Raw genomic sequence first — 25,305 nt, 5'->3', positions numbered from 1 at the left:
TTTGATAAGCCAAATTTGCAAATTGGTTGTTCCCTGTCATGCCATGTTTTCAGTCATTATATATACATACACACATATAAGAAAAGTATATATATATATACATAATAAAATGACATAATAAAAAGGGCATGCCATAATAATAATAAGTTAACCATTTGTTGAAGCATTAAATATCAACATGAATGATAAAATGGGAACCGATCCATATAGAAATTGTTGTTAACAATTCTTACCTGACAGCATTGATCAAACAATTTGTTTATTTGTTTATTTGTTGGTTAGCGGTTAAACGACTAATTATTTACATCCCCGTCTCCAATTTAGGTACCTAGTTGAGTAGTATAATTACTGAGGACTATAATCACTGACAAAATGCCTAGATTTACTGAGAAAGTTCTTAGAGTCACTAAAAATTTGCTTATATTTATCAGAATGTCTTGTTAGGTACAGAACAGAATGAAGAAAAACAGAACTACAAGACATGATAAAATTTCTTTATCCCAGCATAATCCACACCCTAATGTAAGCAGCAGGCCCAAGCATATTTACAAAGAAGTAAATCTCTGATCTCTGATCTGAAAACAAGACAAACAAACAGCCTTAAAAAAATAAGTTGCAGCAGTTTATAGCTGCTCTCATGTAAAATTGTCTCTTCTTGTCCACGAGGCCCTAAGGATTATGTTTATGTTTTGTGGTAGCACCACTCTATGTTTAATTCAAATATAATTAAGGCAGCATTCTGAGTAATCCTAAAGTGAAGGCTAATAAAAATGAAATATTTCCTGCATATTTCTCCCTTTAGAAATATGCTGAAGATGAAGATATAAGTGCTGTGCTTTTCATCACTATAAAATTCCATTCCTCTGTCTATTCCATCATCCTTCTTTTCTTGTTAATTATCGCATACAGCTTTCTGTGGCTTCGTTTAAAGCTAACCCTATGTGAAAGGAAACATGGAACAAAGCATCAGTCAGGTCCTCTGAGCTAGTCAGTACATCTGCAAATAGACCATGGTAAAGTACTACAGGAAGCACTATGTTTTTTTTTATTTCCTTCTATAAGATATCTCTCAGTGTCTGAATCTCTTTAGCATTTCCTCACTTTCAAAGACCCAGAAACACTAAAAAAGAAAAGAAAAACCTAGAGAATGTAAACATATGGGAGCATGCTACTGTGAAATAGGCAGGCTTTGTTCTAACGCGAATGTTCCAGTCACTTCTCTGCTAATTGTAAAATTTTAAAGCCTGGTGTTCTAAGGGGCTTCCCCCCCCACAAGCTTAATTGCACTTCTCTTTTTACTGTTCCATCTATTCCCACAGCCCTACACTTTTAAGAATTTAGTTGATCCCTTTTAAGTCATTCATCTTTGTTAATTATAGCACACAGAAAGTGTTAATTATGAAGAGGAAGGCTCAGCGGAAACACCAAAGCGCCGCCTTAAAAAAGAAAAAAAAAAAACAGTTAAGTGCAGCAGCGGACAGAGCATATGTTTGTCAGGACCTGTGAAATGTTCACTGGCCTTCAATGTAATGAGAGTGGAGTTCAGTCTCTGATCTTTGAAAGCTAAGAGCCTCTACATTTAACCTAATCTACTTTCTTTGACCAAAATATTATTTTTTCATATATATGCTGTGCAACAATCACATCTATCTGCAAGCACACGCTGCCATCAAGAGAATCAATTCCAAAATGAATAGATAAGAAACAGTGGTTGAATTTCACGTCTTTGAATAGGAAAGTGTATGAGCTATGGCTCATTAAGTGGGAGCTGGCAAATGAGTGTAGCCGCCAAAGTGGGATTCATTTAAAGATCAAAACTAATGCGCAAAAGCTTGGCAGATATATGCGTGGCTGAGCGGAGTGGGCAGCTCCTGGGCACAGCTGGTGCATCTTAGGAAGTGCGGCAGCAAACGGCATTCTGAGGACGGCCACTCCTGTGCCCCTGTGCCATAACCGCTGTGTCACAAAATTTCATTCTTCTGACTGTTCCATCTGGGCGGACAGGGTTTGGATGATGTCGTGCACTGAACTAGTCCTAGCAGCCAAATGGTACCAATGGTGCCAAAAAGCATTAAAAATTCTAAATTATATTCTTTTTCCAAACAATGTTTCAGTCTTTATTTCATTCTTATTTCATTTATTTTGTTTTCACTCATTCTTTTCCAGTGACTGTGTTTGGGGATCATTTAAAACCAAAAAAACAGCTTCTTTTTTCATGGTATCTTTTCTTGTACCAATCATCACGAGCAGGAAACAACACAGCTTGGCTGTTGTCATGACCGCATAGTTGAAGATGGTGCCAATAGTCAGACAATGTTGTTAAAATGTCTATTCTCTAAGTTTCTTCATGGCTTTTATCGCTAAATAGGTTAAACAGTTTAGGTTGATGTGTGTATATTTCTCTGACAAACTAACATGTTGGCACATTGTCCACTGCAGAGAAAAAAAACACCTGTAGAAGATGACGAGTCTCCATCAGCATGCAGTGCTGTACCGGCTAGCTGTAGTTTTAACTCATTAGCTCGTCTGGGGCAGCATCTGTTAAGTCACTCATGCGATACAATGATCTACCGATTTCCCTCAGCTATTACCAATTTTCCTCAGTTAAATTTTAAAGAAAATTTAGTTTTTTTGGACATCATTTTTTTCCTTAGCCATGGTTAACTGGATATCTGTGCATGAACTCTTACAGATACTAGAACATCAGAATTGGTCAGAATGCACATCCCTACTCCGAATATCACTTGAAACAATGCTCATGTCATTGGCTCAAATATTGGTGACAGAAGACAGTCCCCATGAAGCAATGAAGGCAGGCTTCAGGATACATACTTCCAGGTGTACGCGTGCCACTGAGCAAATCCCATTGAAATGAATAGATGCTAATGCTAATGACGCTCTTCAAGTCCTATAATGCCTCCTTGATTCTATCAACCCTCTTGCTGTGTTAATTATCACATACAGCTTTGTGCGGCTTTGCTCAAAGCTAACCCCATATGAAAAGGAAAATGCAAATAACTTGAGTGTTGAGGAATCAGGCAAGAGTGCTCGGGGCTTTCCCCACTCTCTGCCCTCATGGAGCGCTGGGCTTTGACCTAGTTGCACAAGAGTGTGCAGCATGGGCACAGAAGAAGAGAAGGCCTTGGTGCACTGCACCAACTCAAAGTTCCACCTCATCCTTCTGCTCCTGAAGACAGTATATAAAGAAAAACCTGGGTATTACAGTAATGGGCATATGGCAGTGGTTCCCAGTCCTGGTCCTTGGGTAGCCCTTTTAGAATTTCCCGCTCTAAACCACTGAATGCAACAAATCAGGGAATTAATATGATCTTCCTGAGTTGAAGGGGGAAAAAGTAAAATGTGAAGGGCAGGACCGTAACTGGAAAAAACTGGCATGTAGCCATGGCATGATATTCTTGAGCAAATGATATAGGGCAAAGTCAGGGGATTTGTCTACCACTCGGTGAAAGGGGGTCGATAACGCTAAGCCACATCAAGACGGGTTGAGGGCTAAGCGAGAATGGGGTTTTAGCTCATGTCTCCGTCAAAGCCTGCTGTGCTGAGAGTTAAATGTGGTCACTTGAGCTCAACTTTAAAAAAGTGAAAGGCAAAAAGGCACTCCACTTCCTAAAAAAGTATACACAGAGGATCTCCAGAAAGATTTTTAAGACTCAATCAATGTCATATTGTTTGTATGTCAGGGCTTGATTTTAATGTTTAATTCCATGCGAGGATTTGACGTGTGCACAAATGCTCAGAGCTTCCGCCCAAATGGGTTCTGCTGTCAGAGGATGAAGACCAGATTTCCTCTGCTATGCAGATGAACTTCTAAACATAGTCGAGAAGCACATGACAATGAATTATACAGCATGCTTGATGTTGCAGAGAATATAATGCAATCTATGAATACATGTTTCGTTTTCAACTTTATATAATGCAGAGGTATCCAGTCTTAATTGCATCTACTAGGAATTAAAGCATCCTAGAATCTTCCACTAACAAATTATTAACGGATTCCCCCAGGTGTTGATGTGGTCTGCTGTAACTGAAGTGTGGTCCACTGTAGCATTACACAATTAATTAAAAAGAAGCATCATCATTCTACCGGTTAATTTGCTCAGTCAAGGCGTCTGATTAATGTGCCGTGCAAGGCATTTTTTCTAAGGAATCGCAAAATCCTGACAGACTGACCTCCCTGCTGATTTCTTTATCTGTGTTGCGACAGATCAAAAATGCAGCACGGCACATCTTAGCAAAACAGCTGCGTCAGTTAAGCGTGGTCACTTTGGGTTCGTGTCTAATTGAAGGCTTTTTGAATGTCTTTTGCCCGCACAGCGACAGAGGATGAACCCCACGCTCTGAGCTTGCTAGCCCGTTTCTCCGAGCTGTGAAGTCAGCCACATCACAGTGCTTATCTGCAGGGCACAGGCTGTACAAGGCTGTCTGACACAGGCCGGGTGCAACAGCAACAAATAGGATGCAAACTACTGCGCAAATTGTGCTGGAAAGAAGTCGCTCACCTAAAATGCACTTAGATGTTCACAAGGCGTGTTGTCTGCACACACACACTAGCACACTGTTGCTCAGAAAAGAAACAGAGAGGCAAGCAGCTGAGAATGTTTTGAGTCCTTTTCTATGAGTGGTACAGTGGCCGACAGAGCGATCAATCTAATGATCTGATAAATTTACCTCTGGTTGAAGAGTCTCTTAAGAATCAGAAGGATTCTTGGGTACAACAGGGGTGGACAAGAACTCAAAATGGTGTGAAAATAAGGCACTTGTTTATCTACTGAAATCATGTGGTGTTTATCAACATATTCAATGCTTGTCTTGTTCCTGCTGTGCATCGTCTGATTCTGAACATGCTCTGGCAGAATCACTGCTCTGTTTGCAAACATTTCTACATCACATGGTTTTGCTCAAATTGTTCAACAGCTTGAACTTTCTGACTCTCGAATGAACCAACAAATGCTGCTGATTATTCAGCGAGCTGCTTGTTCGAAAGAGCGGAAAATCTCCAAGAGAATAGCTCTCCGAGATTAGTTATAGGAGGCCATGGCCTGGATTGCAATCGGTGTCTCCCAATTCCCTGCTGCAACCTGAGATTGCTACAGTGCTAAGATGCCAGGAGCACTGGTAAATAGCTTTATATCGAAGTGGCAGTGTGCAACATGGCCCACAGTGCTGTAGAGACTGGGAAGACATTATGGCCCAAATCCAGTATTTTTGGATTTCTGCTCTCCTTCCCCTTATAAGCTATAATGCTTAAAAAAAGCCTAGAGGCTAAGAATAGTGGCTGTGGTATGTATAGGAATTAAAATTATAGCCCCTATCCCATAGTTATCACCATCTTCCAAGAGAACCAAACTATGATGAGAGTGTTGCACAAGCCACAGTTCTGAGATTTTATCATTATCGGTATCAATATTTTCCCAAATATTCCCAAATGACAGTATCACTGATGACATTTAAAATAGTACTGTATTAAGAATAGGGGTGCAATGGATCACAAAGCTCAAGGTTCTGATTGTATCACAGTTTTCGATTCATAGATTGGATCGTTTTTCAGATCAGCAAGAAAAAAGGGAAACAAATATAACTTTACTTTCAAACTATTACTTAAATAACTTCAAGAACACTTAAAGCAAGGACCTTTTTGTCATGGTCTTAAATGAAAACAAAATTTAAGATGTCCAATATTTAAATAAAATATTAAAATAAAATAGTCAATACTCAATTGTTAAATTAAGGTTCAATATGAGGCACAATGATACCTTCTTCCTTTGAACAAAAAATGTGAATAAAAAAATTGTCCACATCATCATCAAAACTGTACAAAAAGAAATAAAACAAAGCAGACCTGAACTTCAAGCTCTCAAAAAAATGAAGATGTCTACATGGTTGGGGGGAGAGGGTTGAGCTCTTTGCAGTCACTATGTACCCTCCTGGGGAGGACACCCTCTGCTAGGAACTGAAGTGCCAGGCACAGAGAGGTAGCATCTTGCCTTGGTAACATGCAGAAGAACATTTTGAAAAAAACTTAGTGCTGCTTTAACTGCTTTGAACACACTTCGTTCATGTGATACACAACTGCTTTGTTTGTATTTTTTCACTGCAACTCAATTTGGATGTATTCCACACTATTATGGTTCAATTTTAGCAATTATTCCACGGTTCACATGTGTGCTGAACTGTGGGGGAGGGGGGTGGTGTCCGTATGGATCATGGATCAACTACGGTCTGTTACACCACTAATTAATAAAGTTAATCACCACATCCCTCCATGAGTATTGCTTCTCTAAGCTGCAGAAATGTCCTTCAAACATAGGTTGTTTCGACTGAGCAATTTTGTTCTGTTTTCAAAGGCCTTATAGTGTATTTCTATGGATGTTGCATGGCTAATATTATGGATATAATGCTCCCCATCTAAGACTTAAAGTAAAAATAAAAATGTATATTGCTGTGTGACAAGTATCTGTATACTGGCATGATCAATATATTATACAGCACTAGCCAGCCTTATAAGAGAAAACAAGTGACAACACCTTTTGTCTTCTTTTCTGTACAGGTGAGCTTCACATCTGCACGGCATTTTGATTAATTGAGCTGGTATGATAATGGGGCGGTTAGGAAGAAACAACGGGGATTCAAACAGGGGGCCTCATCACCCTGATTACTGATTATATCCAGATTACCTGCCTCTGTTACTCGAGGAAAAGCGAACCTCAGCTGGTGTACCAGCCAAACTCGCGCTCCATAACAAAGAGAATTAGCAGAATGAAAGACGTTGAAATCTCGAATCTTTCTATTCACAGATGAGAGGAAAATGGAACACTGAGTAATGGGAACAAATGACGTTGTTTGTTGTTTCTCCAAGTCCTCTCCTCACAGTCTCCTCTGTCGTTCCTATCTTTGTCTCCTTCTCGGTCCTTTTAGCACTTCTGTGTCAACCTCTTCTTCCTCTTTGCTGGGAATATGACTTGTCATTGTGTGATTTGCTGTCAATCATCCCTTACTGCCACAGCACTTTCAGCATTTAGCCTGGCAGGCGAAAACACATTTGGCAACAGGTTTGTTCCAGGCCAACACTTTGGGAAGTATTTCCAGAAATATCTCGTCAAAAGCTACAGGACTCCCATAATAACATCATACAGAACATGAAGACAGCTGAATTGACTATGATTTTAGAGTGGGCAGCTCAAACATTCAAATCATGTCCATTTTTAAGTAATATACATAAGTATTTCAAAAAGTTATTTGCAGCCATGAGATAAGATTGATCACTAATGTATACATATTTTCCGGGATCCATACCGGAACAGGCCCCCTATTTACAAAGCTACCATTTCATCATTATATTTTATTGACTCAAGCATTCATGTTAGTCACTGATCGACCAAGGCAGTGACCCTCCTTAAGATCAATAGTGCTATTTGATTATGAAAAATAATGAGCATTATATATTTTAAGCAGACCACAGGTTGCCAGTACAACAGTGGACATTTGTCTTTGCTGTGGTTTCAGCACATGCTGACTGATGAGCTGCTAACAGGATTTGCTTTGCATGAGGCAGATAACCTGAAAAATGACATAAGAATCACACAAGAGGCCCATAATGAAAGACATTATTTCCACAGATTGCCACTGTGGATCATACATACTTAGTGTGGCCCGTCCAAAAGGATGAGTTGCCATTCATATTTCATGCAGCACTTGCATTAAATAACTGTGATTTCAACAGGGATCTAAGTCCCTCCGCAGCCAACTAGCTCTTCTGTAAGCTGTCGACTTCTCCTCGCTTATGATTAATATTGATTATGTGACATGTCAAATTTAGTCCTTTGAGTCCACTGCATGGCTTGGATCTGCAGCAGACTCATCTCATTTGAACGATGATAAGGCATGCACCCCACAGTTTATTATGTCTCCCCTGCCTCATGGCAATTATTCTGAAGGAAATGACAAAGCCTTGTGGTTCACCTCAGAGCAGTTTTTATTTTATTATTATTTTTTTAAAGCTTCATAAGTCACAACAGATTTTAGTTTGCATGTGTATCAAACCACGGTGCACTCATAATTGAAACTCTGGTTTGCTACCCAACATAAATGTTTTATCTTCCACAACACAAATTAAAGATCATTAGAGATAGAAGGCTGGGAAACAGAGGTAAACAAGCACGGAGAGATAAAAAAATGCCCTTTATAAGGGAGGCTTGGGAAGCCGGGGTCTTAAGTTGCCTTGCAATTACACAGCATGGATTTGTGGGAGTCGGCATAACAACTTGTAGCTATGGTAACACAATGTCGCCTCTCGTGGATGCCACCTATTAAGGATGCAAATTGTCTTCGACTAGACTTTGCCCGTTAAGCTTTTAACACTTACATTCACCCCTGAATGTGAGTTTGTCATAATATGACAGGAAAGGGAAATTAAAACCGGCATCTTGAAAAAGAGAGCAAATTATAGATCCAGTGCTCGCCAGGCAGGTTTCCCCTGAAGCACATGTTTTTGGAAGAGCCTTGGCAACAGTGGCTGTATTTCTCAGTTAGCCTCTCTCCAACACTTCCTTATTTTCTTATTTTTGCTACAGGAAGACTAATTTGGCTTTTGCATCCCCTTGAGCAAGGACATGGTGGTGATAGATGTGAATGGCCAAAGCTTACACCACCAACATGGAACACAACAAAAAAACATTGTGTTCTGGGTTGTTTCGGGGGAGGTCTCTTATAACACAGGTTTCCAGTTGTTTTTGCTGTATGGCACCACACATGGTAAAATAAAATGCAACTGGGTCCCTAAAACAGGCCAGTGGGCAGTAAGGGGGAGTCGAAGCAGAGAGAGGCAAAATGGTCAGCCTTGAAAGAAGGGAGGTTAATACCTATCTTCACAGTATTAAAAAAGAAATGGCCACTGGTCACAAAGCTACAACCACAGGACTTTGTCATCATTAGGTTTCAACCTGTTACCTACCAGAAAGGCCTTGGGTTGTTTTCTGCTGAACTGGCTGCAGAGAGAAACCTTTTTCAACTGAAATCAAAGATGTACACCACAATCAAGTAAAGTTCAGGAAAGGAAAAGGGGGAAAACCAGAGTCTTTGTTGCTATAAAAGACTTTTAAAAAGACAAGTTCTGGTCCGGCACATATTGGAGCTACTGATGTCAGTGGTATCTTTGCGCGACAGAGCATTTTTTAAATGAGAAGAGAACTTCCCTGGCTTTCGGGGTGAGCCCCTGACTGGCGCTGCCATCCTCAGCATGCACAAGGCTCAACACAGCACCTGGGGCAGATTAGACTGGCCTCAATTTCACCATGCCTGGCTCGTCAGACAAAGCCCACAAGGAGAGAGTATTCATGTGTATGTGTGTGTGCAGGGGTGGTGGGGGTGGTGTTTCAATGATAGCGTAGATGAGTGAACAAATGGGACAAAATGGAGCAATCGTTCAAGATCGGCAGAGAAAGAAACTAATGAAGGAATAGGGTACAAAGGAAGATAGACCAAGGAAAGCAGGAGATTTTGAAAAATTGGAAGAGGATGACAAGGACAGAAATGGAAAAGAAAAAAATAGAAAGTAAAATATGGGTGTAGAGAAAATAAAAGAGGAAGAAAAAAACAGGGGGCCGGATGTACTAAGCCATTTGTGACCGTTTAAGACAACCAGGATGCAAATAGGATGCATTATGTCCACATGTTGTGCACAAAACTGAGTAGAGAAGCCTGAGCATGCAGTTTATGCAGAAAAACACAAAATGTGCCTTGATACAGCCATGATACATGCTCGCAATCTGTGTTTTAAACCATGCACTTCACAAGAAGCACAGTCTAAAAATGTCTGGTGGTGCAACGGTCCAACCATAAATGCAGATTAAGTAAACTATTAAACAGTTAATTTAGTCATATAAAATGCAAAATAAAACAGTTTGGTGTGACAATGTTTAAAAGCTTTGAAATCATAACCTGTTGAACAGAAAAGCTGCTTTAAAAGTTTTAAACTCATTGAAAAACCTTTGTCCATATTTCTGATTTCCTTAAATGTCACACAGCACAACTGAGAACAAAGGACTTTTATTAATGCATGCTTTTAAGAAATAGTGGTCAGGGTATGACACCATAAAAATGACACAAATGACTATGCCAATAATAAGATCAACTCTTTCCCAAATATTGTAAAAACTGTCTTTTTTGAGTCATCCTTAGACTGGTTCAGTTTACCAAATTAAATGTGACCCCAGAAAACCATGAAAATGTGTTATTATTATAATAATGTTTGAAACATTCTTGAAGATACAAAAATGCACAGCTCATTTTTTATAAGAATTTTTTTTATAAGATTTTCAAATCATATCAGAGCTTTGAAAGAAGTATTTGGGACTGACCCACATGTATATGGCAATGAGTGAGAACAGAGGTAGACAAAGAGATGGTGAGTGAAGGATAGACTAAAGACTTAAAGACATGGCAAACAAAAAGACACGATGGACAGTGAAGAAGTGTGCTGTCTCTAGTGCTGCAGAACTAACCAGCGGCTGCCCTGATGGCCTCATAAAATGAGAAACATTTCTCTCCTCAACATTAGAAATGTCCACTGTAGTCAGCAGCAGAGCTCATCACTTGAATATCCTACTCTTTACCAGCCATTCCAACCTTGTATATTATGTATTGTCTGTAAATGATAGGTACATTGTCTGTATTTTACTTGTCAGTACACAGTCTGCATATTGCTTGTATACTGTGTATATTGTGCATATTGTACATTGTGTATTGTCTGTAAATGATTTGTACATTGTTTGTGTCAACATATTTGGCCAATAAATCTGATTCTGATTCTGACTGTTCCACTCAGAGCCTTTTCTTCATATCTTTAAGTACAACATAATGTCATGCCTCCACAAGGCTGTACTTTCAATCCCGATATAATGGCACTAATGCTGGGCCTGGAGGGTGGGATAGATTCTGCTGGAGACCCAGGAACACTGGGGGTAAACCACACAGCTGTTCGAATGCATTTGTAATCTAGCTAGCAGTAAAGTACATTCCTATAATGCCCTGAGTGCAGGCTGTCCTCACAGCAACCAATATTGCATAATACCATGCTAATTAGTTTCCTTTCTCATTTGTTAAAATGGCCCTGCTGTTTTATTTATTTATTTATTTATTTATTTTGTGTGATTAATAAATCATATGTACAAACTTACTGTACAAAATCTCTTATTTTTTTCAAACTCAAAGGATGATTATGTTAATGTTAACGGAGGTAATTATTGCTTTGTAATTCAAGTATCATTTTACGCTCCATATAATGCAACAGACTGTACTGTTTTCTTCTCACCATTAGGAAATTAGGTCTTATACAGAATACAAAGTGCTGCCACGTGGCTACGGTGATTCATCTTGCGTGCCAGAGCCAATTGTGTGTATGATTAAGACGCATGCATTTCCTCCATGCCGCCTCGCTACCAATTACCTTCTCTCTTAAATGAGCCTATAACGAAACATCATGCTCATTCGCTCACTGGGACAGACAGAAGAAAAGCTCAGCACCGTATCTTCCTCTGTGCCCCATTTGACAAGTGATTCTACATGACTTTAAGGGCAATGGAAACATCTCCAGTTTCTCACATTCAACTGTTTGTTTCCAGTGCCATGAAAGCCAAGTCTCAAACAAAACTCGTTTGAAATGCAGAACATCTTGCCAGACATGTATTATTAGAGCTTTGAGAGACGTAAATTAACAAGAAATTACAAAATTCATTCATTGTCTTTCTTCAAACAGGGTAGCATTTGTGTCAGTACTTATGTTAATGATGTCACCACATCGAAAGGCGTTATTTTCTCAAAAATGACGTACATTTTTCCATATGAATACACTGAATGAAAAGCAGTATAGCAAAGAGTTTTTACTGTTCAGTCAAAAGCCATGTAATAAAAATATATTCATAGGGTATGTTTATGATTTCTTTCATGAAGCTATAGAATCATTGAAGGGAGAGTACAAAACAACTGATTAATACAGACTTTAAAAAAACATAAGAGAGACAGGAACACATCATTTAGATAGATGATAATCCATCAAAAAAAGAAAAATGTCAACACAGTGCTATAACCCAGTGACACCAGTAATGGTGCATGTTTTTTTTTTGGAACACAAAAATTTTTCAGCTAAAACAGGAATGTTGTTAAAGGAACAAATACCCCACTGAAATGTCCACCATAAACTGATATGCAGATAGGTTAATAGAGTTAACCAAATAACCAACATAACTGTGAACTGTCCCCATGTAACACCATGTCACTGGTATCATAGACACAGAACGTGATCACATTTTGTATTTAAAGTGTGCTTTTAGCGTAAGTGACAACTGGAACTCACTCTGCCAGAGAATGACCTTCCTCAGCTATGAATGACACTTTTATCAAAGACAAAACACTTACCATGTCTGTGTCTGAAACTGGTCCAAAACTGGTCACGTAGATGTTAGTTCGAACTTCAGTCACACTCTCTAGTCAGACAGAAAAGAGAAAGAAAAGTGTAGATGTAAGATCCAAGCATAACAGAGGAGGTCATACTGTTGTAAATTCTGAGATATTTCACTTGAACTAAAATTAAAATGAAATAAACTTATCACACTCCAAAATCTAAACAAAGTCCCTAATTTCTGAGTGGGCTCCTATCACAGCAGCAGACTACTCCACAGTTAATGAACAATGGTAAGAAGAAAAAAAAAAAACAGGAAAAATATAGGGTTGTCTATCTCAGCTAATGTTTTTACCATGCCTCATCTGACACAATCATTACTATACAATGCATCACAGGCAGTGCTTAAGAGAACACTGGACGTAAACAAACCCAAAACAACCCACTCCCGAAAACTGCCCGAATGCAGAACAACAAAAGAAAAGAAAAAAAAAAACTTATGGTACAAGGTTTCAAATTAGCATCCCAAGGTTTAACTTTGATGTAATGGCTGGGAAGGGAATAATTCGAAAGAGGAGTGGGGAGCAGAGTGTGTGGGTGGCTGCCAGGCTGGCTGGTACAGAGTCTGGAGTTGAACTCAGCTGACAGAAGCCTTCCAGTGTGCCGTAATGGAGTACGCTGTCCAACACACCATTTATCACACATCTCTCTCTCGGTAGGCACAATTATAAGTCACCTAAGACCTACTTGGTGATACTCCATGGAGAGAGAGACAGAGCAATTGAAAGTCTTGTGGGGCCAGATGTGATCTTGTAATGAGAATGTCTGGGGACAACCATTAGAATTTTTGGGTTAAACACCATAGGGAACAAACAGAGCGTGAAATTTCTAAGTATGGGCTCATACATGTACTGTAAGTTAGCAAGCCTTAAAAGTCCCATGCAAAGAATACATTAGATATGAGAAAATGAAACATTATCTCTTGTAAAGGTAAAATGGTTCTGATAAACCAGACTACAATTTAGCCTTAAAAGATATCAGTTACCTGAGTCACTATCTTCAAACAAAGTATATGTAGTGCTTGGAATCAATGGAATCAATGTTGTGCATCAAGCACATCTCTGACAAAACTAAATCAAGTGTTCCTGAAACAATCTTCTTGAAGAAGGGCCATTAGCTAACAGTAGCATTTCGCTAGCTGGCTTGTTTTGCTTGTTTTGATGGACTTTGGAGATAAAATACCACAGACAAGAGGAATCTAGAGGTGGGTTTTAGAGGGGCCTATCTTTCTTAGAGGTGGTTTTAGCCACAATCCAGCACCAAAGCCAGCATTTTCGTTACAAAATCATGTCTGGCCCTGCAAGACTAAGAGGAAGAAAGAAATAATGGATAATATTTCGGTGCTAGAAATACTGCCATTCAGTCTTACATTACTGGTCTTTGAGGAGTTAGAACAGCAATTACTAGGACTGTTTTTCCACTTTAACTCACTTCAAGAATACTTCAATACCAGGTAATTACTTCCAATTCTCAAACAGCAGGTACCTAAATGAAGTCAGCGTCTCAAGCAATCGGCACACCAGATGAACTCCTTTGTGCCTACTGAAGGAGTCTGGAATGGTGACTTATCTCCACAACAGGCGAGGCTGAGTTCCTCTCCATCTTTATCAGAGAGCTGTAATGCTGCAGTCTTCTGGGGCTCCTTAGGCTTTAGGAGTTGTAAGTGATCTCATGAGAGCATCAGTCTGTGCAGCTTTGTGGCACTTTTTTTCTTTTCCCCCAATATTGATAAACATCACCGCGCCGGCAGAAGATGAGTAACTTCGCTGTTCCAAAAAGCAATTTGTTACGGATCTGAGAGGAGAAGTAATTGTAAAGAGCTGTGTGCGTGAAACAGAGCCAGTAATGAGAGATGGGGCTATGCTGAGGGAGCTCTATGGGGGTCACGTAGTGCCAGGGATCCAATCCACGGCTGCATCATTACCCAAATCCATCACTGCACACTGTGAGGCCAATAAGTGGACACTGGAGAGTGGATTCAGGGAAAGCAGAACACAAATCTGTGGCTCACCTCCGAGGCCGGGGCGCAGCCTGTTGTCATAGCCATCCAGCAAGCGGTCCAGAATCCGGGTGAAAATGGTAATGTTGTCTTTGCTGTCATCAGGAAGAGGCTCTCGGTGTCCAGCGACGGCCCTATCGAGAGGGAGAGGGAGACTGTGAGAGAAAGTAAAGGTTAGAAGGTGAGACAAGTTAAGTGCATCAGACAGTACCTAAGGGAAGATAAGTCAAGATGAAGCAATATGTGAAGGAAGAGGAAGAAAAGTGGATAGGGCACAACGAATGAAGTGAGAGGGATGGGGAGGGAATGACAGCATGATTTTGGTCAGCATCTTTGATCCTTTATACTTTGAATGTTTTCTGCTGTTGCCGCTTTTCAGGTGGGAGCGGCAGTCACTGCAAATCACCTCAAATAAACTTTGTAAGAAAAAAAAACTTTTAAAAAATAGCTGCCTTCAACATCTCCAACCTCAACGTCCAATTTTTTTGAAAATCAGGGACCACTTTCTTTGCTGTTTTAAGCTTGTGAGGTGCTCTCAGGGGGTAAATGAAGTCTCTCCTGATTCATGCTCCACAAAGCTGGGTCCGGCTATGATTGAGACACAAACATGTCAGGGTTTAATTTTAAGTGCAGGCCAGCAACTTGCTAGACATGCACAAAGTCCTTGGGTGAGGGAGCAAGTGAGAAAAATGATACAACTAATGGAAGTCCAAGCGGATTAGTGAGCCCTGTTACAATGTTGGATCACCCAGTTCTCACTGTGGGATTTTTCTGCATAATATCCTATGAGTTAAAAATGGGGTCTTGAATATGCAGTCAACCTCACGCTCCTTAATTACCTTAAATATGCAGCACAATTATCTCTGACTGGGGCCGTGATTCCCCAGTGAACAATGTGCCGGTGCAGCACAGGGCGTGAATGACAGAGAGCTGACGAAATAATGAACATCCCCCTCAATCAAATCAAGTGCTTCGCTAGGACTGACCTTGCACCATTTGGAGGCTGACCTTTCAATGTTTGAGCTTCTAGAAACATGGTTAAATACTGATGAGCTTTCTGTTCTAGTTATGTATGAAGACTTCTTCTCAGGGTCCTTTGCTGTTTAAGCATGGACATGAATACATGTAAGCTGTTTTAGCTCAAAGCTGGCTCGTACCTAAGAACTGAAGAGTAAGAGACAGGTGAGTCGCTCCCTAATGTCACTGGTGAGACACCATTGCACCCGCGGAGCTCAGAAAGTGTCGCAAAACATAAGCTGCAGTGTCAGGAAAATCATGGAAACTAAAACAAGACAAGCCCTTTCGTTTTCTTACGACTAAGAGAGTTTCTTGCACTACTCCCTCCTGGGAAAAAAGGAATCATGAGGATCTTCAGACCCAACCACCTCAGGAGGCCGTAGCCAGGTTGAGCGGTAGACACTGCAGAACAATCTCCTTTAGCCTCCCAGTCTTGATCCTCCTTCTGCCTGCTACTAATCAAATTTACACCTTTACAGCCACATTCCTGCTCTCTTTATGCCCACAATTGCAGAATGAATGCTCCATCTCACTGGAGAGAGTGATGAAGAGGCTTAGCAAAAGGTTTGTCCCTGATTGACCGATTAGGATGCTGATATCTGCTCTGCTTCTTGAATTACCCCCCCAGCAGACAGCAGGCCGGAAATCTGTGCATGTCAGTTGGGCAGTAGAGGGTTGGAGGGGGTGGCATGGGAGGAATTAGCCAGGCCAGTCCACGCTGCTAGGAGAGATGACATTTCGAAAGCTGATGATTTCCCTGGCATCACAGCTACTGGGCGATGTAAATTTATTTATTACAGAGAAGGGACAATTAAGCACAAGATGAGAACTGTCTCTCCGGCGGTAAGAGGCACCGCTAAGGCAGGGGCCATGTTGATCGATACACTCTTAATTAGCCAGCAATTTGTTGTTCCGCAACGCAAATTGCACGCAGACGTGCCATTAGCCACCCCCCATCTCTTCCCTCCGTTTTGCTATCCAGCCGTCACTCAATGCTGCCACTCTGCAAAGCGGCGCGTTGATATTAATAAGCAGCCACCCATGTGGCCCTCTCCCTCTGACAGGGACATAGCTGGTTTTATTCAGCTTTTCACAATATGACTGATTTCCTTTGTCTCCCTCTTTAGCCACTCGTGTGGTTGTCTGTGTGCGGTGGAGATAACATGCCCAGGCGAAGGGAAGAAACAGAACAGTGTTGACAGTGGGAGTTAATGTTGCTTTGATTGACTAGCATGGCAGACACCAACCCATACCTCAACATAGCGCGACATTTCTCCACGCCATGTTTTTTCTCTTTTATCGACTTCAAGCTAATGAGTACCCAGCGCTTGTTTGAGACTCTTGTCCTTTGAAGTGGGCAGTGTTGTGAACCCAAAAGAAGCGTTTATTAGCCAGGACTCATGAAACTCACCAGGCTTTCCACCAGATTTATGCAACACCACCACGCAGAATCTTGAAAAATAATATATAACCTATTGAAGGGCGAAAGTGAGGGACGGTGCCTTTTGTGGGGGTGAGAAAGAGAGAGAAGTAAAGGAGGATAACAAGAAGGTGCTGCATTCATGCTGCCACCCCCTCACCTCTGCAGTGCAGTCCATGTGGGAAAATAAAACCTTTCAGCAGCTCATCTTCAAGTGTTGCCCTGGTGGTGAAATTCAGTAATGCAACCCATTTCATACATCAGTTAAGGCAGGGGTGTCCAATCTTATCCACAAATGGCCAGTATAACTGCAGGTTTTCATTCCAACAAAGCAGGAGCACACATGATCAGTTGTTTGTAGACTGAGCAATTGATTAAACAAGTAGAATCAGGTGTGCTTGTGTAGAATGAAAACCTGTAGCCATAATTTCTACTTTGCATTCATTAGTTGAGCAGGAACAGCTTACATTTATGCCAAGTGCACACACTTGTCTGTTTCTGACATTTTTTTTGGATCAGACTGGAGACAAATCACCACTCATCCCCATCACAAACATTCTTTACCCTGTCAGTGTGCCGTCCTAGATACTCCAACATTTGCCAAATTATCAGCACCAAATCATGCACAAATCAGCGTGACCAACGTATGACAAGTAGTAAGATTAGAAATAGTGAACACCACAAGCTCTGCATGGACCCAGAAAATGGACAGGAGGCTAGTAGAGCTGTGGAAAGAGTATGAATGCTTGTTTGATGAATGCTTGTATAACGTGACATGATGTGATGTCATGTGAGAAAGAGAGGCCAGACTTTTTTCTCCCTGTTTTCTTCTTTGTTCTTTCCACACAAGTAAGTAAACAACAAGCAAGCAAGCAACTGCAATTTGGTCAGGCTCCATTTTGGCAAAGTCACATCATTTCTCGTATTTTTGTGAGACGATGGATTTCAGAATCAAGGGTCTTTGTCAGGGATCTTGCAATACATAAGCCTCCTCCTCACTCAATCATGTGGTCTGCACGCAACAGATAGCAAAAGCAAAATATGATGTAATGTGTGTGCAGTACACCATTTTGGAGATTTTGAAATTTGTGTCCACGTGGTATTAGTTAGTTATTTCCTTTGACCTTAAAAATAGCCCTCTTTTAGTTCCTAATGTAGTTTTGATTCCTAAATGTAATTAAATAGAGTCAGATTTGCTTAAACCTTATTGTGAGACATGAAATATGTTGGTTGACACTGCCTTGCATGGCAATACATCACTGGGAATAAAAAAAGGCAAACTGCTGCAATCGATATTTAGGCCGCTTTAGAGTTGACCTGTTGAATGCCCATGGGGATACAGTGGGACGCAAGATACTGCAGGGAACGTATAACGGCTGCGCACCGCCAGACATGAGACATATGTGTCCCCATCTGGTCTCATGTGAGGTGTGTCGGGGCATAGGGTTCTCACTCAGCTACAGGGCTGGAGCACTGAGGGACTGCGGGCCCTGGCGGCAGCTGTTTCATCCCTCTTCATTACCGCCACATCACCCCTGCAAATAAAAATTGACTTTCTCCCCCCAGCCGCACCCTCTCCACACCTCCCCTCACAGTTTCTCTAACGATATCCTTGAAGCTCTCTCTCTCTACCCCATCTCTTTTCTCATCTCCTTTCTCTTCCTGTGCCCTCTACTGCCATCCCTTTTTCTTCATCTCTATGTCAATGACGTGTAGGGGAATAAATGTATTCAGACGGCAAAAAAAACATAGCAAATGTGATTCATTTCGCAGAGCCGCCCCATTCCTATTGTATACATATACATACTCGTCTAACAGAGTGTAGCTGGGAAGAAAAGATTCTGCTGAAATCGAATGAACTCTTGAATATTGTAATGTGTCTGCATAACTGGTCTGAGGCAAAGAGAATGTCACTTAAAAGTCACATGAAAAATCACATTATTATGCAAAAGTTATGTCATTTCTGCTTAATGTATTCACCAAACAAAAAAATTGGGCATTTTTTGTCATTAATTATACATCAAATGGATCATTCACACATATTTAAGACATTCTGTTGAGTAGAAGCAGTATCCTTTGAACAGAAGCTAGCATTTCTTACTTATGAATATAATGCAATTAATTAAAACAAAGAATTTCAAAGTGGTTTTGCAAAGGACAATTACAGTATTTCATCATATAAATGATCCGTATGTACAACATGGGTACGGTGCCATCCAAAGTTCAATCTGCAATCAGTCGGCCCATATCTAGGCATTTATGTAATTAGTATGTCAGCCAAAACCCAACTAAGCCCACTGTCCTCTGCTGTGCTGTGCCGTGTTGTGTTGTGCGTTGAGCACTCTTCTCAAATCCCAACCTGATCCCTTAGCTCCTGTATCTTGGTGTTATGCCCAGCTCTATCAGGCCCATCAGTGCTGGAGCATCTGCCTGCGTCTGCCGAGTACACAACTGCCAGGCCAAGCCTCGAATCGTGGCGGCCAAGGGATTTAGCTCACAGTGTCAGAGTCCCTTCTGATGCTGCTGTAACACGATAGTGGTTCTGATAACGCTTGTGATATGAAGCTGTTCACAGATGCTGGATTTTTGGTCTCTCTGTGACTGCACACTATAGCTTTCAGTGTTAGACTAAAATAACATGCTGGAAACAGAGGAATAATGCAGATTAAACTTCAGAGAAAAATGTTTGCAATTTATATGGTTAGTCACGTACATAACAGAAGAGGTGTTGTGGCTCTTGTCAATATACAGGCAGAAGTCACCGAATTAGAACCTATCACCCTCAGGAAACTTTGGTGGCTATCCTGCAAGGAGAGAAGCACTGAAATTAATTACTTTATTCAAATCTGAGCAGAGATGGAGGTCAGGGGAATGCTTAACTATAGTGTCGTCCTCAGTGCCACTGGCATTTCTGCAACCACACATCCATTCTTAAATGTCTTTTAAACGTCCCCATAGTGAAGATGATCTTCACGATATTCACAACATGCAATAAAATCACACTTAAGCGTCTGGCACTGTTAGACACAAGCACTCTTATCTTGGTATTATGATGTAGTGTGGGAAATATTAAACAGGCATTATAAAGGCAATCCCTTTTAAGCCTCATTGATCTGTCTTTTTCTTTTTCTTTTGTTTTGCCTTGGGAGATATTTAAGTGAAGACACCACAAATACAAAATGTTACTAATGTTACTGCAACCCATCTAAGAGTTTCACATATTTAAGCTTGAATGTACCGCTTGAAATTTCATTTAGACAAGCCTGCTGGAGAAGACATTTTCTCAGACCAGAATTATTCTATGACCAGACACCCAATATAGTCGGAAAAATATGAAGTTTATTTTTGTTCCTCAAATATTAAAAGTGCAGTGTCCCTGTTTCAGAAGCAGGAGCTTCAGCACTGGGCAAAAGCAAATTTTAAATCCACCAACTGACTTAACATAAAGTTTTTTTCCATGTTGGTTTAATGATTATCACTAGCATTTTGCACAGCACAAATGTGACTCCCAAGGGCCTCTCTGTGTATTAGTTTCTCTGCTTTCAGCTGCATAATTATCATGCAGCAGATTTGTACCTTTCATAAAAGAGCTGGTGGCGCCACGACTGAGCATTGATTTTCTGACTAACTTCCAACAGGTCAAACTGCCATGTTATTGAAGTCCCAAATTCAAGTTATTTTCTCAGTCTAATCTTCATGTCTTTTGTCATTTTGTTCCATATTTTTCAGAGCTAATAAGCTCAGCGCCTCTGTATCGAGCCCTATGATGCAAGTACATCATGAAATAGATTCACAGCAGCACTAATAAATGCATACTAGATTATTACAAGCTGATAAGCTACAATACTCAGAAAGAAGGCCTAAAATAACACATGGACCAACACCTGAAACCAAGAGATGCATTTTGTGATAGCCGGTAGGTGGGTGCAACAATCTGGGTGGACACTTCTACTTAAACATTTTATCAAACTGTATCAGTACAGAATACCTATTTAACCTTACCACACGTTACAAAAAAGTTGAAAAAAAGAAAGAGTGAAGTGTTTTTCCACAAGGTCTTGGGGGTTGATGGCTCTTTCTCAGCCCCAATACAAGCTCGCTGTGGCGTGTGCCTGCTCCGACACACAGTCGCAGGCAATTACAATGATTAGGGGCCAGATAAGTGAGCCTCTCACGCCCGCTCACTCAGTGCCTGCTCAGCTCAACTGATAATACAGAGTGACTCTTATCAGCCTGACTCCACAGCCCGGGCGGCGGCAATGTCCGAACCCAGAGTCCTCTGCTGCATGTTATGAGAAATCCCTCTGGCATTTCGAACAGACAGAAACAATAGGTCTCCACTAGCCTAAGCTTCTGGCCCAATCAGGCCCATGACCATGAGGAGCTGTTGCAGTTAAATCAGTTAGGCAGGGTGCAAAGTGGGGTGAATAAGCGAACAGGCAGTGCTTGGCAATGCGCTTGGCTCACTGCAGTGTGCTTTAAATCAGTGGAGAGACTTCAAGAAGAAGGACAAGGTTTATGAAACAGAGATCTTCAGAGAAAAGGATGACTGCTGGTAATGAAAATAGACAAAATTTGTGTTTGGATGGTAAGTACAATGACAGATTTGAAGGTTGCCCATATCTGCGCATCTGCCACACAATGCCACTTCACATAAAGTCGCAAATTCCAATGTGGCATAAGCAATTAAGTTTTCTGTACTGACATACACCGATCAGGCATAGCATTATGACCACCTCCTTGTTTCTATGCTTATTGTCCATTTTATCAGCTCCACTTACTATATAGGTGCACTTTGTAGTTCTACAATTACAGACTGTAGTCCATCTGTTTCTCTGCATACTTTGCTAGCCCTAGCATACTTTTACCCTGTTCTTCAGTGGTCAGGACCGCCATGGACCTTAACAGAGCAGGTACTATTTGGGTGGTGTATCATTCTCAGCACTGCAGTAACACTGACGTGGTGGTGGTGTATTTGTGTGTGTTGTGCTGGTACGAGTGGATCAGACACAGCAGTGCTGCTGGAGTTTTTAAACACTGTCCACTCACTGTCCACTCTATTAGACACTCTGACCTTGTCAGTCCACCTTGTAGATGTAAAGTCGGAGACGATAGCTCATCTGCTGCTGCATTATGTTGGTCATCCTCTAGTCCTTCATCAGTGGTCACAGGACACTGCCCACAGGACGCTGTTGGCTGGATATGTTTGGTTGGTGGACTATTCTCAGTCCAGCAGTGACACTGAGGTGTTTAAAAACTCCAGCAGCACTGCTGTGTCTGATCCACTCGCACCAGCGCAACACACACCACATCAGTGTTACTGCAATGCTGAGAATGATCCACCACCCAAATAATACCTGCTCTGTGAGGGTCCATGGGGGTCCTGACCACTGAAGAACAGGGTAAAAGGGGGCTAACAAAGTATGCAGAGAAACAGATGGACTACAGTCTGTAATTGTAGAACTACAAAGTGCACCTATATAGTAAGTGGAGCTGATAAAAATGGACAATGATCGAAGAAACAAGGAGGTGGTCATAATGTTATGCCTGATCTGTTGTGTGTAGGCCTGTCATGATCATGCCTCATGATTAATTGTAATTTAAACATTTGTGATTAACAATTTAATTGTTTAGCTTTTGTTCATTTCTCAATCATCTGAGTAGCCATCTTGCTTCCTAGTGGTTGACACATTTTAGTTAATATTGGTTTGTACTGACTATGCGTGCATTGAACACTAAAAATGTCTACAGTCACACAAAATTATGTGTAGATACAAATAAAGCTTTTTTTTATTGGTCAAGTGAAGCTTACACATTTTCATTACTTGCTCTGAAAGCTAAAATACTCACAATTTTAGTGTTTGCTACATAGCTAACAAATTAACCAATATTCCTCTAAACATTATATCACCTGCTTTACAAGAACCTTTTGTTTTTATAAAACCTACATGTCTCAATAAATGTGTTACGTGTTTCCTTTTTTTTCAGTTTTTCATCTCTACCTAACTGATGAAAACTTTCTGTTTGTTGTGATGTAAAAAATTGTGGTCAGCTCAACAATTGCAATCATGCACTTAGGTAATAATTGTGACAAACCTATGAAGCAGGAAAAGCCAATAAAAAGATATCAAAGCCCTTCCATCATGCAATGTCTAATATCTGAAATAGCTAGTTAATTCCCAGTTAAGGGAAAGTCGAGGCAAGATCTGGAAAACTCTCAGACAGAACAGCTCATATGCTGGCCAGAAAGGCAAAGCAAAACCCCCATATGACAGCAAAAGACATGCAGGAAGATTTAGCTGACACAGGAGAGGTGGTGCACTGTTCTACTGTGCAGCGATGCTTGCACAAACCTAATCTGCATGGAAGAAGGAAAGTTTACCTGAAACTTCATCACAAAATCAATACCTGAAATATGCAAAATAATATCTAGATAAGCCAGAGACATCTGGGAAACAAGTGCTGTGGACTGATGAAGCAAAAAATGTAACTCTTTGGCCACAACCACCAAATGTATGTTTGGAAGAAAAAAACAGGAGCAGCATTTGATAAAAAGAAAACATGTCAATCATTAAGCATGAGGGTGGATATATTATGCTTTGGGATTGTGTGGCACCAGTGGCACAGGGAACATTGCACAAGCAGATAAAAGACTAGAATCCACTAAATAGCAGTAAATTCTAGAAGTAAATCTGAAGCAGACAGTAGCTGACTTCTACAAAAGCACAATCAGCAAAACTCAAGAAGTGCAAGCTGAATAGCCCTCACAGTCCTTTGACTTTGAAAATCTGTAAGTAGAACTTAAACATGGCATGCACGCAAGAGGTCCCAAGAATGACATAGAAATACAAACATTCTGCAGGGAAAAGGTAAAAAATTCCTAAAATATGAATAGAAAAAACTGGCTACAACAAGATTTTGCAAGCTGTGATACCTGTCAGTGTTTTTTAAACAAATGCAAAATAACTGTGCATTGACAGAAAGTTTAGAACAATTTGTTGCAGAGATTTCAGAAAAAAAACAACATATAATTTGGCAATGTAATGTAATTTGGTGCCCAAACCTTTACATACAACAGTACATACTGACTTTGTCATTATTTGTTGGTATCTTTTATTTCTCATTTTAGAAATTACCTACAAAATATCTTTTATTTACCGTGGACAGATTATAAGCACATATCTGTCCAACCGATGGTACAATAACCATGTCTGCACAGAGTCTAAAATGACTGTTGATCTATTCTGTGATGCAGCATCAGCCAAGACCATATGACATGGTTGTTCTTTCAAAGCACCCGGGAAACCTGTAGGAAAAAAAAAGCTGATTTTTTGTCGGAGTTGACGGGAGAAGTGAGACGCGACTAGAATGAAAATGTGCTCCATGAAAATGCACCATATTAAAACCTGTGATTTTCCCTCGATGCAATTAAGAAGCAAATCAGCGGGGAGGATTAAAACATCCAAGGCTGACGTTCCAATCTTGACAGGCCTTCCCCAGCTACACTGCACATTTACAAAGTCCTGCAGAGCGCCGGGGAGAAAAATGCACGATGAATCAAACACACTATTTTAATAATGCGCTTTAAAAAAACATCTTGGCACACAAAATGGGTCATTTGTGCTATAAATATAACCCAAGTCATTGACAGAATTAGATTATGTAGAAACTTCCCTATGCCTTCTTCCTATCCTTGTATAGCTCAAGGAGCCATCAAGTCTGATTCATCCTCACTGAGACTGCAGTAGTGGGGATCAGCTACAGTACTGTGCACTGTAGTTGAAGACAGTCATATTGATTTCTCCAAGTTTCGCTCAGAGTCCTGAAGAAACACCTCCTGTAGGACCAAGGAGGAGCATAATCAGATCCCCCCTGTTGCCAGCTGGAACCATTAGCGAATTAGAGGCCCTGGAGCCGACAGTGCTATTACTCAATTTATCAGCTGGTGGACACAGTGCTGCTGTGAGTTCCGTCACTAAAAATACAGGATGATTAACATAGGAATCTCAGCTGAGGGAGCATACAGCACAACATTAGCAAGATTAGCATGGGGAGGACTAATCGTATTCAGAATTCCCGCTAACTAACACCAAGGTGTCTCTGCAAAGATATGGAGGGACAAAAATGGGACTGCTGCAAAGTGGGTGGAACACGTTCAACTAATGATTACACTCCTAACACCTGGGTATTGCTTTCTGCAGGTCACAATACTTGGCTCCCCTCAGTGGAAGGATATTGAGACCCTAAGCTAGCGGTGCAGTCATAGCTTCCAGAATTGTCCTCTCCCTACAGCCCTGTCACACGTTAACCTTGACAGTGTCACGCCAATCGTAAAGAGAATGTTATTTGTTGGCTGGGTCACATATGACTGTGCCACCCGTTCCCCCGATGCCT

At 40.8% G+C, this 25,305-nt stretch overlaps 1 protein-coding gene across 1 annotated transcript in view; it reads right to left on the bottom strand.

The window, feature by feature from the left end:
• LOC118820605 (gamma-aminobutyric acid receptor subunit alpha-3-like) overlaps nt 1-25,305 on the bottom strand; it is a 113,841-nt gene that overhangs the window by 64,864 nt on the left and 23,672 nt on the right. Inside the window, exons 3-4 of the mRNA XM_036588982.1 lie at nt 14,487-14,608; nt 12,433-12,500 (exon numbers count right to left, since the gene is read on the bottom strand). Of these exons, the coding sequence (XP_036444875.1) occupies nt 12,433-12,500; nt 14,487-14,608 (190 nt within the window). The remainder of the gene's footprint in view (nt 1-12,432; nt 12,501-14,486; nt 14,609-25,305) is intronic.

Source organism: Colossoma macropomum, unplaced genomic scaffold (genome assembly GCF_904425465.1).
Source record: "Colossoma macropomum unplaced genomic scaffold, Colossoma_macropomum, whole genome shotgun sequence".
Taxonomy (NCBI): Eukaryota; Metazoa; Chordata; class Actinopteri; order Characiformes; family Serrasalmidae; genus Colossoma; species Colossoma macropomum.
The sequence above is the reverse complement of the archived record's forward strand: the minus strand, read 5'-3'. Positions and strand labels throughout refer to the sequence as shown.